General features: G+C 37.8%; 1 protein-coding gene across 11 annotated transcripts in view; it reads left to right on the top strand.

Moving 5' to 3' along the window:
- Nucleotides 1-2,325: 2,325 nt before the first annotated feature.
- The window catches only part of NR2C2 (nuclear receptor subfamily 2 group C member 2), a 44,215-nt gene continuing 30,012 nt past the window's right edge, over nt 2,326-16,528 (top strand). For 3 of the 11 annotated variants that reach the window (XM_085308897.1, XM_085308893.1, XM_085308904.1), the window contains exons 1-2: nt 2,326-2,671; nt 5,777-5,860. In XM_085308897.1, the coding sequence (XP_085165023.1) occupies nt 5,801-5,860 (60 nt within the window). In that variant the 5' untranslated portion in view covers nt 2,326-2,671; nt 5,777-5,800. Of the gene's footprint in view, nt 2,672-2,833; nt 3,008-4,679; nt 4,779-5,776; nt 5,861-7,154; nt 7,255-12,334; nt 12,353-16,528 lie in introns of those variants that run through there. The other 8 variants (XM_085308901.1, XM_085308896.1, XM_085308894.1 and 5 more) reach the window with 7 other exon arrangements.

Genomic DNA, 16,528 nt, shown 5'->3' with positions numbered 1-16,528 from the left:
ATCCAAAGCTACAGAAATGCTGAGTTGGCCTTTCAAGGGATATGGGAGAGAGAACTTGTTACTGAATAGAAACATGTGAATTTAACATACATTGTGTAATCATGGAAAAATAACATTATTGCCCTGAAGAGTTCAAAATAATCATCACTACAGCAATTTCAACTAAAAGCATCCTGGTCTACTGCATTCCCACTCTGTATATTTTGTTTTTGCTGCTTATAAAGATAAAATGAAAAGCTTCTTTATTTACAGTGGGCTTCTCTCAGTTTATTCAGCAAATGACAATCCATCACTGAAGTCAGAGTGCACAACTGAACATAACTACTAGCAGGAAAACTAGGTTGAATCAGATAATGCACTGACCAGATGACCAGAATACTTTTCCAGCTAACCATGAATACAACTGGTGTGAAAAAAAGAAATAAGACAAAATCCTGAATATGACTCCAATTGGGGGGCGGGGGGAAGCATCCAAATACTGATAACATGTCTTGAAGGCTGTTTTTTCACATTGTTCTCAAGTGTCAGTGTGGTATGTCTTAAAACCTTAAAGAATTTACACAATTAATCCAGAACTGAAAGTTAGCAGACAATATTCCTGTGACTCCTAAAGCCATCAGTTACAAGCAATGAAAAGACAGAGTATATTTCCCTTGCTCTGTTTTAAGGCCTTTGTATTGTAACTGCACACAACGATACATATTTTTAAAAGACAGGCATCTTTTTGCATATTTCTTCTAAGCCCTGGAGCATGCAAGTTTTCAGAATTTCAATGGATTACACTAGACTGAATGCTACTGACTGCTTAAAGAATATAAGGTCATAAAATCCATCACATAACTGTGACACAGGTATCATAAAATGCAAACTAAAGATTCCTTTTAAATTCATTTACAACCATGATCCAACAGATGCACATTTCATAATTTAAAGTATTGGAGTGCCAGACTAACAGTGATTAATTTTATTCATTTAAAATTTATTTCTCTTTAAAAACTTTTTGCATAATTTAATTTTAAAACAGAGAAGTTCTGCTCATAGATGCCGCAACCATCAGTCATTATCCTTAATTTATAACAACTTCCTAGTTCTACAGTACGTTTATTCAGAAAATTTTGAAGTCTTTAAAAATTAAATATTTACACTTTAAAAGTATGTATTTTATCAAAAAAATATGTAAATGTGTTTTCAATAATGTGCTTCTGTGTGTTTCCCATCATCTGAACATACCTTCCCATTTTTGAGAATTTGAAAATTCTTCATATAGAATATTTAAAATTTCAGTAGTGAATAAACATCCATGCCACTTTTGAAACATTTTCCTTTATTTATCTATTGCAAACATGTCTGTACTCTGTCTGCCTTAATGTTATTAACTCACATTTTGTGACATTAAGGGTATAATTCAGATACTTACTTTTTCATTTCTCATATCCTTGCCCAAAATGGCTACCTCTAACAAAAAATACCAAGGCATCGATAGGGCCTTGTTTTTCTGTTGGACTGTAATACCTTCTATTTGAGCTGGAGGCCATGCCTCCAGCTGCTCATCTCTTCCACACATTTCATTACAGGGGTTACTACCACCTCACACCTTCCAGTTTTATTGTTCTTTAGTCAGCGTTCGTCAAAATGTCCAGAGTTAGAGGAAACTTATTAACTAAATTGAACTGTATCATTTTGATGAGAATTAAGAAACAACCACACAGTTATGGCAGCACACTGGGACTAGGGGATCAACACACCGTAGCCTCAAGAGCTCTTAAACCACCCAAGTAGTATATCCCAATCATGTCTCACCACACCTACAATCTCTTCTTCATATGCAGAACAACCCTAACCTAAGGCCAGCTCCAGGAGAGCCCTTGTGAGTGAAAGCACCTTTATAAAATGAAACAGGTCAAAACAGTCAGGAGGAGTCCTTTATGAAAGTCAGCATCTATTCCAAGAAGTCTACCTTTGACTTATCACCTTAGTAAGAACACAAGGAGTATAAACATCAACCCCTGAAAATAACCACCACCTGTAACTAATTAATTCAAGTCAAAGGCTGCAGAGAAGCCTCACAGCACAGGATGAAAAGGATTGCCTTTAAATGAGGTCAAAATCTCCCCATCACTGTGTGCGAACCGGGAGCCTGGCTGAGCACAATCCTCCTCCAGACGCCGGAGCCTCCGCAGCACGCCCGGGGCCGGCGGCCGGGCTAGCCGGCCGAGCTGCCCCTCCTCCCGCGCAGGGGCGCCCCACACAGAGCGACCTCGCGCAGAGCCCGACTCGCTCCCAGCCCCGCGAGCGCGCGGAGCGGCCCAGGTAGCCCCTCCCCCCGCCGCCTCCGGCCCCGCCCCGCCGGGGATGGAGGGGCCGCGGCCGCCGTGGTGCTGGGAAGAGGAAGCGGGGAACGCGCGGAGGCGGCGGCAGCGGCGGCGGGGTCACGAACTCTGACCTTTCACAGGGGCACGGCAGAAAAACAAAACAAAAGGCCCCCACCCGCCCCCATCGGCCCCGTAATACAGACCCGCCCTCCCTTCCCCCGCGGACCCCCTTAACCCCGTCACTGCCGCCGCCTTCACGGGGGGAGGGAGGGCCGCCGCCGGGCACCGCCGCCCGACACCGGCCCGCCTGGGCCCGGGTCAGGGTCACCGCCAGGGCACGTTTGGCGCCAATTCCTGAGGTAAAAATCGTTTTTTTAAAATTGAAATGGCCCGAAGGGGGTTATTTCGTTGGGCCCAGGAAGAGGGAGGGGGGCAGCAGGAGGGGGCATCGGGACCAGGTCTGGGACAGCGCCGCGAGCGGTAAAGGGGAGGGGTAACGTTCCGCTGAAGGGGAGGGGGATTGTAAGACTCCGGTAAGTTGCTGGTTAGCGAGAGCCGGCCATAGTCGGGGCTGGCCTGCGGTTCCCGGAGAGAGGGTCATTGTGAGGAGCTGGACGGATCCGTTGCGGGAGTCCCGTTGCGGAGCCGCTGGGTTAGGATGCGGGCCGCCTGAGGTCGGAACCGGTCTGGTCTCGGTGAGAACAGCTTCCTGTCCGGGGCATCGCTGGGGGAGGAGGGATCCAGCCGCGGTGGTGATGAACGCGGGACACAAACACAGAGAGGGAAGATGGAGTCTGAGCGGGCGGAGGCGGCGGCTTGAACCCGACCCTTTTACCTTTGCCACCGGGAGGGCGGAGGGGAGGGGGCGGCGGGTACTTTGCATACGGGGCTGAAACCGCCGCCATCTTACCGACCGCTTCCTCCCTGCCAAACGCGGGCGTCTCAGAGCCTGACATACGCGTATACCGGAGCGGAGGGGGGAGGGGGCCTAATGGCGGCGGCAGCAGCCCCGCCTGGGACTTGGCCACCCGCCAGCGCCGCCATCTTGTGCTTAGCCGCGTCCCGCGGGTGTTTTCCTCTTGCTCGAGGGGCGGAACCACCGCCCGAATTGGCAGTCCGCTYGGCCAATCGGTGGCGAGCGTGGAGTGCCGCGTCTCCGATGAGGTCACTGGTTGGAACAGGAGGCGGGAAAGAAGAGCGTGGTGGCGGCGCTCCAGTAGCGGGTTGCGTGCGGCGTCCGTTGCGCGGACGGGGCGCGCGGGTGCTGCAGCCAATGGGCGGCGGCGCGCGAGCGCGGCGGGAAGGAGGCGGCTCTGAGGGCGCAGCGGAGCCGGGCGGCGCGGATGTTACGGGGGGCCTGAGGTGCTGCTCCTGATCAGCGCTCTGCCTTGTGGTTTTCTGTCATACTCGTTGTTGYTAGGGTGTTCCTGCTGACTTCCTGCCGCTGCCAGTGTAAGGCAAGCTCCCAGCAGAGCCTAACCTGCACAAGCGCCTCCTTTTCTGTCTGTCTCCAAGCCGCTGTGGAGGAGAAGCTCGTTGGCCTGCTTCCTGAGATACTTRACTCAGGCGTGCAGTCTGGAAGAGTCCCGTTTCCTTAAGGCATGGGAGCAAATTTCAGTACACTTGGCGTCGGCATTTCACCCTTTTATTAGGGCTGTACACATCAAGTATCTCAAATAGAGTTTGTTTCTCTAAGATTTCACTGAGTTTCAGGGGGAGAATAGTGGGGGTTTTTTGTTTTGTTTGATCAGTGTTTCATCTATAGTATACTGAGTTGGCAGCAGCCTTCCAGCCCACAAGATGTGTATATAACATGCAGCACGTATTAAGGCTTCTCTGCAAATGGCTTTATATTTTATGGTTTTATGCATAAGTTGTTTCGTCAGTGTGAAAACTTTATCTATGGTGCAGTTGTGAATTGTTCAGTATGCTTTATGCTTATTGAAATCCTAAATGTAATCATTATATTGAAAATATTTTCCTGGTGCTCCGGGCATTCTTATGAGCAAAATATCTTATATTTAGGGCTTCTATCATATTACACATTGCTTGCTCAGTGTTTTAAGAAGCATATGGTAGTCTATCTTGTTAACTTAGAAAAAGAGTTTAAAAACAAGAGGAGGTAATGAAAAGGAGTTACTGAACAACTGACAAACAGTCCGCAAGCTGCAATATTAAATGGACCTGGTGGAAGTGCTTCATAAAATTACTGGGCAAGTTGAATACTATGAAAACTATTGAGAAGCTAGTATAAATGATTTCCACAGAGTTCACGGTCTTCTAGTCTTCCATTGACTTATGCAAAATAATTTTCATGTTACATTTATCACAATGTGATTTAAATATTTTAACCTAATGAATTTTGACGTTTTCAACAATGTTTGCTTTGTAGAGGTTGTCTGTGGAGATGGGGATTGGTGCTGGCGACATGCATTCATCTTTCTGATACACATTTTGCTATTGCTGGTAGTAGTTTTTTTTTTTTTTGAATCCATGTGAAGTAGTTGCTTTGTATGTATCAGCAGATTTTCAATGAAATATCAAATGTGCCAGCATTCAGAAATGCATTTTCAATACATCTGGGCCAGGATCTAAACACTAGGTCAGTAATGAGAAAATCAAAATTCAAAACTGAATCTGCAAATTTGAAATTGTAATTAAATTTACCGCAGACTTGGGGAATCACAGCCGTAATAAGGACCATTATGAAGATATTGGAAGTGTTTTTTCCTGTTTCTTCCTTCTTTCACTTTTTTTAAACCCCTAACGAGTAAAAAGCTAAAGGTACAGACACTCATAATAGAAGAAATCAATTCTGCAGTATTTACCCCTCAGAGTGATTATAATAATATCACATTATAATATAACAGATACTTTAGATGATAGACTATTACATCTAAAATGTATTTTTTTTTTAATTTCCCTTATCATGCGGGGGATGATCATGGGTGATGTGAAAGATCATGGCAGTTCGACAAAATGACTCAAAAATTTGTTCAAACAACTTTGTCGTATTATGTTCTTGACAAAGTAACAACTATCTAGAAGCAGTTTATTTGTAAGGTTTTTCTTCCCCTGAGTTAAGCAGTGCATCTTTGAGATCTGTGAATTCACAAACTGTATCAGTAGTTGAAATTCAAATTAGTCAGCTCTTACTGTTGACTTTAAATAACAGTATAAAAATATTAAATGAGAGGCTTTACTACTACAAGCACATAGTTATTATTTATAGAACTCAGCTTTTTAAAAAACATGCTTCCATATATGTACATATGATGCATGTAGATGTGTGTATATATACCTGTATATGTGTGCACCCTCGCACATCCATAGCTTATTTTCTTATTTGTCAGGTAATCAAGCCAGATTGTAAGTTCTCATAAGGTCATATCAAAGATTTCTTTAATAATAAGAAAAAAGTGTTTGTTGTGCCTGATGGAAGTTGCTGGCATCTTTTCAAACAGATTCTCTAATGATCTTGCTTCACCATGGCAACCAATATGGAGGTGCTGGCTCAGCAGGTAGTGGAGACACAGCAGGTGGCTGAGGTGAGTTGCAGATGATACCCAGTGCTTGGCATGTGAGCTTTTGAAACGAAAAATATACTGTTACGTTCTTGCTGTTTACAGTTAATCATCAGTGGAGTAGAAAATCGTTACAGAACAGCAATTCCTTTACACTCAGGGAGATAACAAACCAATGCAACCAATATGCGGTTTGTTCACCATACTTCATTCTGGTGGCCTCCATGTTAGGGATGTAAGCAGGAAATTCACCCATGAACTGCAAGGAAACTTGTCTCTATATAGGTTATTCTAATATAGAAAAGATAATATAACAAATTTTCTGATCATTTGATCATTCTTTTGATTATTTTGGGTTATCAAAAGTTTCTGCTCTTCTCTTGAGTAGTCATGTAAATCCAGAACAATGTTTGAAGCTACCTGTGTTACTTATCAAGTATATTGAATTTACAAAAAGGATGTTTAATTTAAACTAAATTGAGTATTTTCTGCCTACACTTGTGAGCTAAAGAGGACAAAACATACTTAAAAGTGATACTAAATGATGGATGCTGAAGCTTGGATGCTCAAGGCTAAAATGTCTATTTTAGTCATCAGCACTGAAATAGCAGATGATTTTGGCCTCAGAAGGTAAACCACTTATCTCCTTTAATTTGAAACTTTTAGTCAAAAAAAAAGTTAGGATTTTTGTTTGTTTTAAATATTTATTTGATGTCATATTCTTTAAAGTTACTGTAATTTACCATGTGAACACATAATTAAAGGCTTTTGTAAATGAAGGCCAAGTAGGCTATGAGATCTCTGAAGACAATGCCAATTTTCAGACATCAGTTCATGCATTTCTGACTTATTTAACTCAGATTACACCTTGTTATCAAAAATTTCGTTGGGCTCATGAAAGAGCTGTATAAGTGAAGTAAATCTTTGTATCATTTTATTTTCAGAAATGGATTACAAATTCTTCATTTACAGCAATTTATTAACAAAAATGCTAGTTGTTTTAAAATCTGTAATTTCAATGATTGAACCACTGTCTTGACAAACGAGCTATCAGGTATGCTGGAAATAACATCTAAGGAGTAGTTTCAAAAAAATCTAAAATTTCACACTGAAAATCGAGAAGCAGTTTTTTGCTCTAATTTGCTAGTTGAAGTATCAATACGGCAAGCTGCATTCTGTTAAAAAACATTTCCAGGAGAGCTTGGAAATAAATTGTGATGGAAGTAGTGGCAGACCTTTTGCTATTTTAGTAGAACTTGGGTGCTGTAATCACATTTAAGGCACATAAAACATGTGATATTTGTAATTCCTCGTGCAGGAAATGCACCGTGGTAACATAGTGTGATGGTTGTATCTTGCCACTGGAGAGATCGCTCCATCCCAAGAGTGTATGAAGCTCTGTGATTTCTTCCTGGCCGGTGGGTAAATAGAGGGCTTCATCTCTTTATAGTATTCAACACCTCCTTAAATTATATGCCTCTGTGCTGCATAACACCATGAGGACTTTGTTCATGGATAAACAGTTGAAAGCAGCATTGTCTTATTAAGAATTAATTGATGTTATGACAACTTGTTAAATGTTAAACTTTGAACTCCTTCTTAGTGGACGGCTGGATGCCTACTATTTGTGTCTTTAGTCACATACAGTTTTTAATACAGCTAAATACATAATTTTCTTGGTGTATACTAAAACTATTTATTTGTACTTACTGTTTCTTGGAGAAAATGTAGCAAAAAACTTGTCGTTGCCCTTAAAAATGAAAGAATTTTTCAAAATATTTTTCATCAAGGGAAACCAAATGGAAGAAGAGAAGGGATCATTAATCGTATCCTGATTTTTAAGTTATGAATGTTGAGAAATCAGTTGTAAACAGAGTCATTTAATGTAAATATTGCATGGTTAGCTATTATCTGCATAAATTGTTTATTGAGAACCACAATGCCAAGAACCAGCTCAAACTGGCCTGCAAGTATGTCATTTACTGTTTTTTTTTTTTTTTTTTTTCATAAGCAATAGATTGTCAGGTTTGTTTTCTGTAAATCTATCACAAGTGTTACTGAGCACTGTCCGGTATTACTTTTTTTTTTTTTGTGCTTATTCTTTATTTAAGGACTTCCTGAAATTATCCCTGTAATAGTTTAGATGGCTTTACTGCTTTTACTTTTCAGAAAACTTCTGTTGCCTTTCTCCAACTCTGTCTTTCTGAGCAGACTGGGTGAGAGAGTTCCATTTTTAATATCTAGAGCTGGCTTTACTTATGATTCATGAGACTGGAGAATAGAGCAGCTAGTGGATTTAGAGGGAACCTCAACAATTCCTCCTCATCCTGAGTAGCTTTTGGAAAGTATAAATAATAATTTAGTCTGCATGCAAAAATTACTAATGCTGCTTTTCTCAGGTATTTCTTTAGTATTGTCAATATGCAATGTATCAGTGGTTCAAGTTCAGTCCCAGCACTGATTTAGATTTAATTTGCATATTGTACGCAAATACATCTTAAGAAAGGTGTATTTGGTTATGAAGAGAAAAAGTATTCCATATGCTGTGCCCTACCATTTTTAAAACAAAGTTTTTTAAATAGAGCTGTCACTATGAGGAGGAATAGAGGGCATTGCCCCCTTCCCAGATTAACTCTGACGTTAGTTGACTAAAAAGAACTTACAGCAGTTGCTAGTTCTGTCCCCTTTCTGTTCCATGAAGGCCACAGAGTATTCCTAGCACAGTCCTCCTCTTTCTCGGTCAGAGGCTACAGGGAGAGAGTCACAGGAGATGACTTAGCCCTGTGCTTGCTGGGATCTCACTTGTGCCAGCTGCACCTCTGGACATGTTAGTTGCTTTCAGTTCCCTCAGTGCTCTGAAAAGAACCTGTCAAGACTCTGGGCCTTTTTGAAAGTCTGTTTTGCCATGGGATTGAAAAAATACTCAGTATCTTTGCCACATACAGTATTTTCTTGACTCTTTAGATGTCTCTTGACTTGTTACATCATGCATAAACTAGTACTTCAGCAGGCTGGGCTAAGTAGATCATCAATTTAGATGCAAGTCCACAGGAAGCACAATGGGCTGAAAGATGAGAATAGAAACAGTCCTGTTCTGATTGAATAACAGTTTTCACTTTGGTGCTGGAATTAAAAGAGGGGGAAAACAAGGCTATTTATATTCTTTTCTTGTTATCAGTGGCCATTTTTTCACTTCCAGTTGAATTTCAAGGTGGAATTTTGATGATGAGCCTTCCCAAATTATCTTTATTCCAAATACTAACTGTATTTCCTATCAACTTATTCCTTTAGTATGTATGTTTCTCAAATAACACTATCATAATCAATGTGGTAGTCTGGAAATAAAATACAGAAAGTATTGATGATTTGGTGAATAAATACGTTTGTTACTAAGTGTATACATACATTCATTCAAACACACCTACATACATATAGATGTGTTTGTAAATAAAACACTATGGGCAAGTCAGTTTAGTAAATTAGTATGTATCTTGGGCATAGGACTATGAAGGAATCTTCTTTATTTTAAAGGATGTAACAATCAAAGTGTCGAGAGCAGCTTGGTTTCAAACTACTTGTGTTTCAATCACATGCACACACATGTATGAGAAATTTAACATAGCATCATTGTGACTAAAACATAGAATTACTTTACTGAAATATTTGCAAAAAAAGTATAATCATAAAATTAATATATATGTAATGATATAAATAAATAAATTAAACAGAAGAAGCCAAGTTTAATTGTACCAGCCTTAAAAATGTGCTTTTTTGCCAACTGCTTGTTTAAGGTTATTAATGCAAAGCACAAACAGTGTTTTGGCAGTAGAGATGTACATTTCTAAGTATATTCATATAATTCCTGAGATTTGCGCAGCTCTTCTATGACATCAGCAAATAATTACAAATAAATTATTCTCATTTTTATAACCTCAGTGTATGAAATTACTTCTAGTGATAATTATTGGCTTGAGAGTTCAGGTGAAGGATGTCTTCTGCTGACTGATCCAAAGCGGACAATTTTATGTGCCATAGCATGCCAGTCGTCTTCAGTTTCAACTGTTGTCTTCCAGTGGGATACCTGAAGTACTTTCAGCAGGCTTCATGAAATTTTGTTCTCTGAATCTACATATTTATAATTAGACTTTGCAGTGTTGATCTTAAATTGAAAATACCGCTTGTGTCTTCATGGACTTCTAAGGGAATCACACAGTAATTAAGCAGAAACAGTTTTTAGTCTGAACTAAATTGGGTTGGTTATTTCTGTGAATCTGAAAAGATACATTGAGAGATGTCACGTTTTCTTAAGTCATGAAGTTACATTTTAATATTGATTACTTTTTCTTTTGGAAGCAAAGTTAATGTCTCCCCATGCCCTAGTTGATGCAGATTGAATTCCGTAATCTCTGTATACATTAGCAAAAATTTCAGTAAAAGATACTATCAGTCTTCTGCAAAGGCATTCAAGAGAGGTCACAGTCATTCTTAAAGTGACGTTTTCAGTCAGTAAGACATACAGAAAAAAAAATCATTCTAAGTAGAATGATAACTACTTGAACTCATTTCTGAATAGTGTTTTCCTTTGAAAATTGCTAAAGTTGCAATAATTTCAAAATCTTCTCATTAAGAGGCCCTTTATTATACTTAATATAATATATACTCTTGCAAACATTACTCCCTAAAAATGTAAATATTAGAATATCAGAAACTTTTAAGAGTATAAAATGCTAATTCTGTTCCATTATATGTGTATATAGTGATAGTATATTTGGTGTCGCCTAAAATTGAGAATGAAAGCCTTTGTAACTGTGCAGCATGTAGTGCTTGAGAAGGTGCCATCAAAAGGAGAATATCAGGACCTAAAAATCAAACCTTTTTCTTAGTTAAAGGTATATTTTGTTTGTTCTATATTTCTCACTCATGTATTTGAGATTTTTTTTCTGGAGTTAGGATGCTGCAACAAAACTGTTAGCACAATAGATATCTAATATTGTTTTTGTATTTTATTTCAGTTTTTGATTTGCAAACTTGCACTTCGGTTCATAAAACAAGCAACTTTTAGTCTACTTTTTTTCTTACTATGTGTTTTAATGATTTCTATGCAAGTCTCTCAATAACTCTACCTCTTCTTTGCAATATAGCCATTGTTAACTTTCCAGGTGGCAAGCCTGCTTTTGAACAGAGGGTTAAGTAGTGGTAAAGAATTATTATAATCAGGATTCATTTTTTTTTTCCTCCCATAAAGACAGCTGGTAATCATGTATCATAAACTGGCTGAATAATTTTCCTGAATGAATTAGCCAAATAAAGGTCTAATATAGCAAGGTTATTAATTATAGTGTCAGATATTAAGCATGATGATAACTAAAGTTCACTGGATTTTCTTGCATGTTTAAGATTTTTAGGTATAATACTTTCCCCAGACTGGATCATAATCAGTTCACTTTACATTTACATTGTACCAGTGCTGTAAATACTCTTCTGTAAGTGCAATAATAGATACTTGGTTTTGGATGGCTATACAGAAGATAATTGTGTTTTCTATCGTGAAAAGTGCTCAACTGCTATAGGGAGCAAATTTTGGTTCAAAGGTTGGTATTCCTTGAAGTCGAAATAAAATACTAGCACTCTTTAAACATACCTAAGTCCATGCATTTGTTGCAGAAGGCTTTGTAGAGGAAATGCACTATATTCAAATTCACTGTCTTAAAACTTTTCAAGAATATAGTTGTTTTTCCAAAACTTCAGGTAACAACTAAAAAATAAACGCTTTCTAAATGTTTCAGAATATCTCTTGTGTAAGAATTGTGTGGTTTCATGCATTGGATGAGGCTGCAATGAAGGCTGATAAAATGTTTTGTTAGGGAATTTAAACTAATAAACTCAATGCCTCGTGAACTTTATGTATTAATTCTTAAATGTAAGGATAATCATGCTACTTCACGTCTGATGGGCCCATACTAGTTCAGAGAGGCCCACGTTCCTTTAAATACATTAGCTTAATGAACTGCAAGGCTAAAGATGCTCCACAGGGAACATTGTGGTTTTCCTTATCCATTTTACTGATAGGAAAACAATTCAAGATCTGGACAAATGCTTTTCTCAGATTTCATTTTGCTGATTTACAGTCCACATAGAAACAGCAGGCTGAGGGGCTTAAAGGTAGAGAACAGGTGAAAGGAGAAGCTCTTTAACCTAGGTAGGTCTTCCCCAGATGAAATTAATTGTACTGTTAGACTCCTTCAGCAGCTGGCAAAACAGCAGGAACACGTGGATTCTGCTTCCTTGGTTACAGGGAGTGATAGTGCACTTGACCTTCACAGGAGCAGGGTCACAGAGAGGGCATTTTAAAATAATTCTGGCTGCTTTCTCTGATTGGAATCCTCAGTATTAGAGACTGGATGCAAACACCTGTGATTTGGCTAAAAGTGACGTCGACGTTCCTCTTGGGTTGTTTTGGCCTCAGAGATTTGCTGAGGAAAAATGTAAATAAGGCCACAGGAAGGACTTGACACTGTAAGTACTAGAGTCTGTACAGTGTATAGCTAGGGAGCTCCAGGAATCAGAAAATGCTAAGTGTATTAAAGCAGATTATTTTAAGAGAGAGGGGGAAAAATATGTATATTTGTTATGTTTTGTGTAGGGAAATTGGGAGGGGATCTTTCTTTTGCATTACATATATTATTTTCTGAATAACTTCAAGTCATGATATTAATGGTTACTTTTAAATCATTGTTGATTAGATTGTGTAAAATGCGGTGCACTGAAGTTTTCTGTAATTTAAGGTCTATTTTGTTTCTTTTGTCATCTCTTGAAAGACTTCAAGTAAGTTGACTAATTAAAGTATATCTGACTTTTTTATATATACATAATTTTTAGAATTGCATGAACTTAATTCACTTTGGAGGACTAAATTTTTGCATATAGCTTATGCAACTTCCATAGCATAACACGTGATACAGTTTTTATGGTATAATGTTTCTTCTGTTCAACAACAAATTCAAATAGTCTATGTTGTGTGTAATCCTGCAAGTAAACCAAATATAAAGTTAAATCATGTTATCTTCTTGAAACACGCACCTATAAACCATCTGAGTTCAGAATACTTTGATTCAGTTTATTTGGGAATCTAATTAAGATAGCTTCATTTTTCCCATAGCATTTATTTAACCTATCTGAAGTCAACCTGGTAAATTTCTGATAGAATTTTTAAAAATTTAGTCAAGGTTATATATTTCTAGACTTGTACAGTCTCAGACTTCTTTTTTTTTTCTCCCCCTTTCCCTCTCGCTATCCTCTCCTTTTCAACATTGCTGCAATTGCCTGAGGTAGGACCATAATAAAGCATCAAAAGTTTATTCATGCTGATTCTTTGTGGTGTGTGACAGTGTTCAGGGTAGAAACTCATCTGTAAAATGGCATATATATTTTGTCTGGAAAATATACCTCAAATGTTCGGTAGTGGTCAGGAATTTAAAAGTGCTATTATTTCACAGTATTCTGTTGACAATATCCTCTTAGTCAAGATTTTGACTAAAATATTTTCTGTTTTTCAGTTTAAGAAGTATATTTGCATGAATATTAGAACATGAAAATGATGCATTATATATAATGGCAGCAGGTCTCAAACTTACCTGGCTTTCTGGAGTACTCACTGTTGGACTTAAAATAGCTGACTAGTCATATAGCAAGGATGAGAAATGACATGTATATTACAGGAGACAGGAGTTGATGAGTGGAAACATCCTTTACACAATGATGGGGTCCATGCTATAAAAATCGAGAAAATGTTTTACAGCATAAAACATTGTTATTTGTATTAATGTAATATCTGGAACCCTAGTTATACAGTAAGTACCCTTTGCAATAGATACTGTACAAACCTGGCATGATTTTAATGTGTTAATGTAATTCCTTGAACAACAAGGGAAAATAGATCTATTTCAAAGCTGTCCCCAGTGTTTTGTGGTGTAAGGTTTTAAGATACTTTCAAATAAAGGCCAAGGATTCTATTAATGAAGGGGGAAGCAATTGGAGAACAATTTTTCTAAGATAGTCTTGCTCTAATTTAGACCTTTGAAAGGGTGAATAGCTTAGATGATGGTTTTGCATTGAAGATAAAGTCATTGATCRAATGTGTCCTCTGTAAATCTCACTGATCAAGTGTGTCCTCTAGGAGCCTCTTGATGTTAGGAGACATTTCTTTGTTGCCTAGCTATCTTGTTTTCCACTACTGGAAGCCTTGTATCATTCAGTTATTAGAAGGTACTACTACTTCTGTACTTCCCTTGTAAATTTGCCTCATTTGTCAGTCAACTTTTGTTACATATGTGAAACATAATTTCAGATAGGATGTTGTTCTGTTTAAATTTAGATGTTACTTTTACAGTATATAGGATGACTTATGGTACAGGAAATAGGAGAGTAGAACAGTATGGCTTCATTAAAAGTGCTGTGTATTTTTACACCTTCACTTTCCTAAAGATACTGTACAGTAAGTTTTCTTTGTTATTCAAACTGCTTTTTCTTTCTTTACGTCACAGATAAACTTTTCTATGTTTTAAAAAGAAAAGGTTACAAAACTAAGATTTTCCTGTATAAGCTTAAATAATGACTAAATTGATAGTAGCCTGCTGTCCAGCTATACAAGTTTTGATAAATAAGTCATTCTATGACTGTTTGAAAGAAGAGGTTTTAATAAAAATAACCTGTAAGCTTCATGGTTTGGGCTACATAATACTGCATATATCAAAGACAGTATTGTTACTCTCAAGCATATAAAGTAAGTGTTTGGCTTTTTTCTTTGAGGTGAATCAAGATAGGGAGTTCAAAGACAAGTTCCAAAACCTTAGAATTGTTATCCTGAAGACTTCTGGGRAGTACATTCCCATATAGAACGCAGTTATTTTAATCAGTCAGACAGACACTACACTCAGTTCTGTGTATATTGTGGGATGATGCAAGTGTGTATTTAGAGCTTGTGTAAGAAAACTCAAAGCTTGCATGTTTTAATCAGTGCCATGGATTATTTACAATTCTGAACTCATCAAAATGTAAAAATCTATAAAGAAATGTAAATAATATTCATTCAGCATTAGGCAGACTTCAAACAACATGAGTTCTGGCCTGTTTATGCCTTTCTGTTTTTCAGTATATGGTTATATCTTAAACTGACTATAGAAGAAAATATTCTTTTTATAGAGTGCATCACTGCAGTATTTTACTACCACTAAAATGGAATATCTGTATAAACTGGCATTTTTTATTATTGTGGCATTTTAAGAATTTACAATACTTGTTATTCAGATATGTTGCATAGGTAAAATTTGCTGTCAGCAGGCTTCTGAATATAACTGTGTTTTTCCATCTCTTTGTAGAATAACTGTCAATAAAAATGTGATTGAAAAAGTATCCATGTTGCATTGCTGGCTGTGGACAGTAATGTTGCCACTAGAGTTACTAGAGTTTAATGTATAAACATTTGTTTACTAATTAGAATTGTTTTACTTGTCCTTTGTCAGTCTGTCAAACAAAGATATTATATCTTGTGTACATGAAATGTTGTTCAAAGATATGTTTTGTGTGATTTGTGATGGGGGGGAGAAGTACTGACGAAATATACAAGGTATGATTTTGGAACTGAATTATCTATTTTGAAATTTCTTGTAAGGGTCAAAGTGTGGAGCCATGTCATGGATTAGCGACTTGTAAAATACACCAGAAAGACAAGCCTTCCTTAAAGAGCACTGCACAAATACCTGATTTGTTTTCTAATAAGTTCCTGTGTTCGGAGTAGCAGAATGGATTAGTTTTTTCCTCTATTCTATTGAAAAGAAAAAAAATTTTGAATGAGCCAGGTTCTAATTCTTCAAGTACTTCCAAGATAATTCTGACATACCATGTTTTTATTTTTGTTGGGTTAAATCCTAATTTCTGTGTGGTCAAGTTCAGAACTAAAGGGCAAAAACGTACATACCAGTACTGGGGGGGGAGGGGGAAAGCATACACATCTGTATCTGCGGATTCCTCTCCATATTAAGGACTGACATAATAGCTTCAGTTCATGTTTATCTCTGAATAATCAAATACTACTAAATAAGGCAGTTTTTATAAGCATGAGTGTATTCCAAGCTTATTAAAAACAGATTGGGTGGCTGTGGCGAATGGCAAGCAGTACCAAAGAGCTCTTTGTGATTGCTAGAATACAGGTATCCTGATCTATACTGAATTTAAAATTGTTAAGAAGAAACCATTTAATACTACCAATTGAACAATAAAGCTGAGGATGAACAAGCACGTCTGAATATGCACAAGAACAGTCTGTAGAGTTGTGTGTATAAGTTTACATTACCAATGCCATTTCCCTTCTGTAAACAGAAGATAAAGACTGTCAAGCTAATAGTAATCTTGCATGTTTAATTTAATATTTATTTTACTTTTAACTTAACTGAAAATGGCTATACATACAAAGTGTTTATACATACCTTTTTCCAGGTATTCAGAACCAAATTTTCATTACAACTTTGATGCTCTAGAAAGAGATAGAATAAAACAATGAAACAACAATGGTATTCAGTTGTAGAGCCAAATTTTAGTCTCTGTTATACTGGTGAAATCTTCACTGAGAATAATGGGAATTGAGCACTTACACCTGAATACCTGCTGAATATATTGGCAATCTACTGGAGCATA

This window comes from Rhea americana, unplaced genomic scaffold (genome assembly GCF_003343005.1).
Source record: "Rhea americana isolate MKP2758 unplaced genomic scaffold, rheAme1 scaffold_286, whole genome shotgun sequence".
Taxonomy (NCBI): domain Eukaryota; kingdom Metazoa; phylum Chordata; class Aves; order Rheiformes; family Rheidae; genus Rhea; species Rhea americana.
The sequence above is the reverse complement of the archived record's forward strand: the minus strand, read 5'-3'. Positions and strand labels throughout refer to the sequence as shown.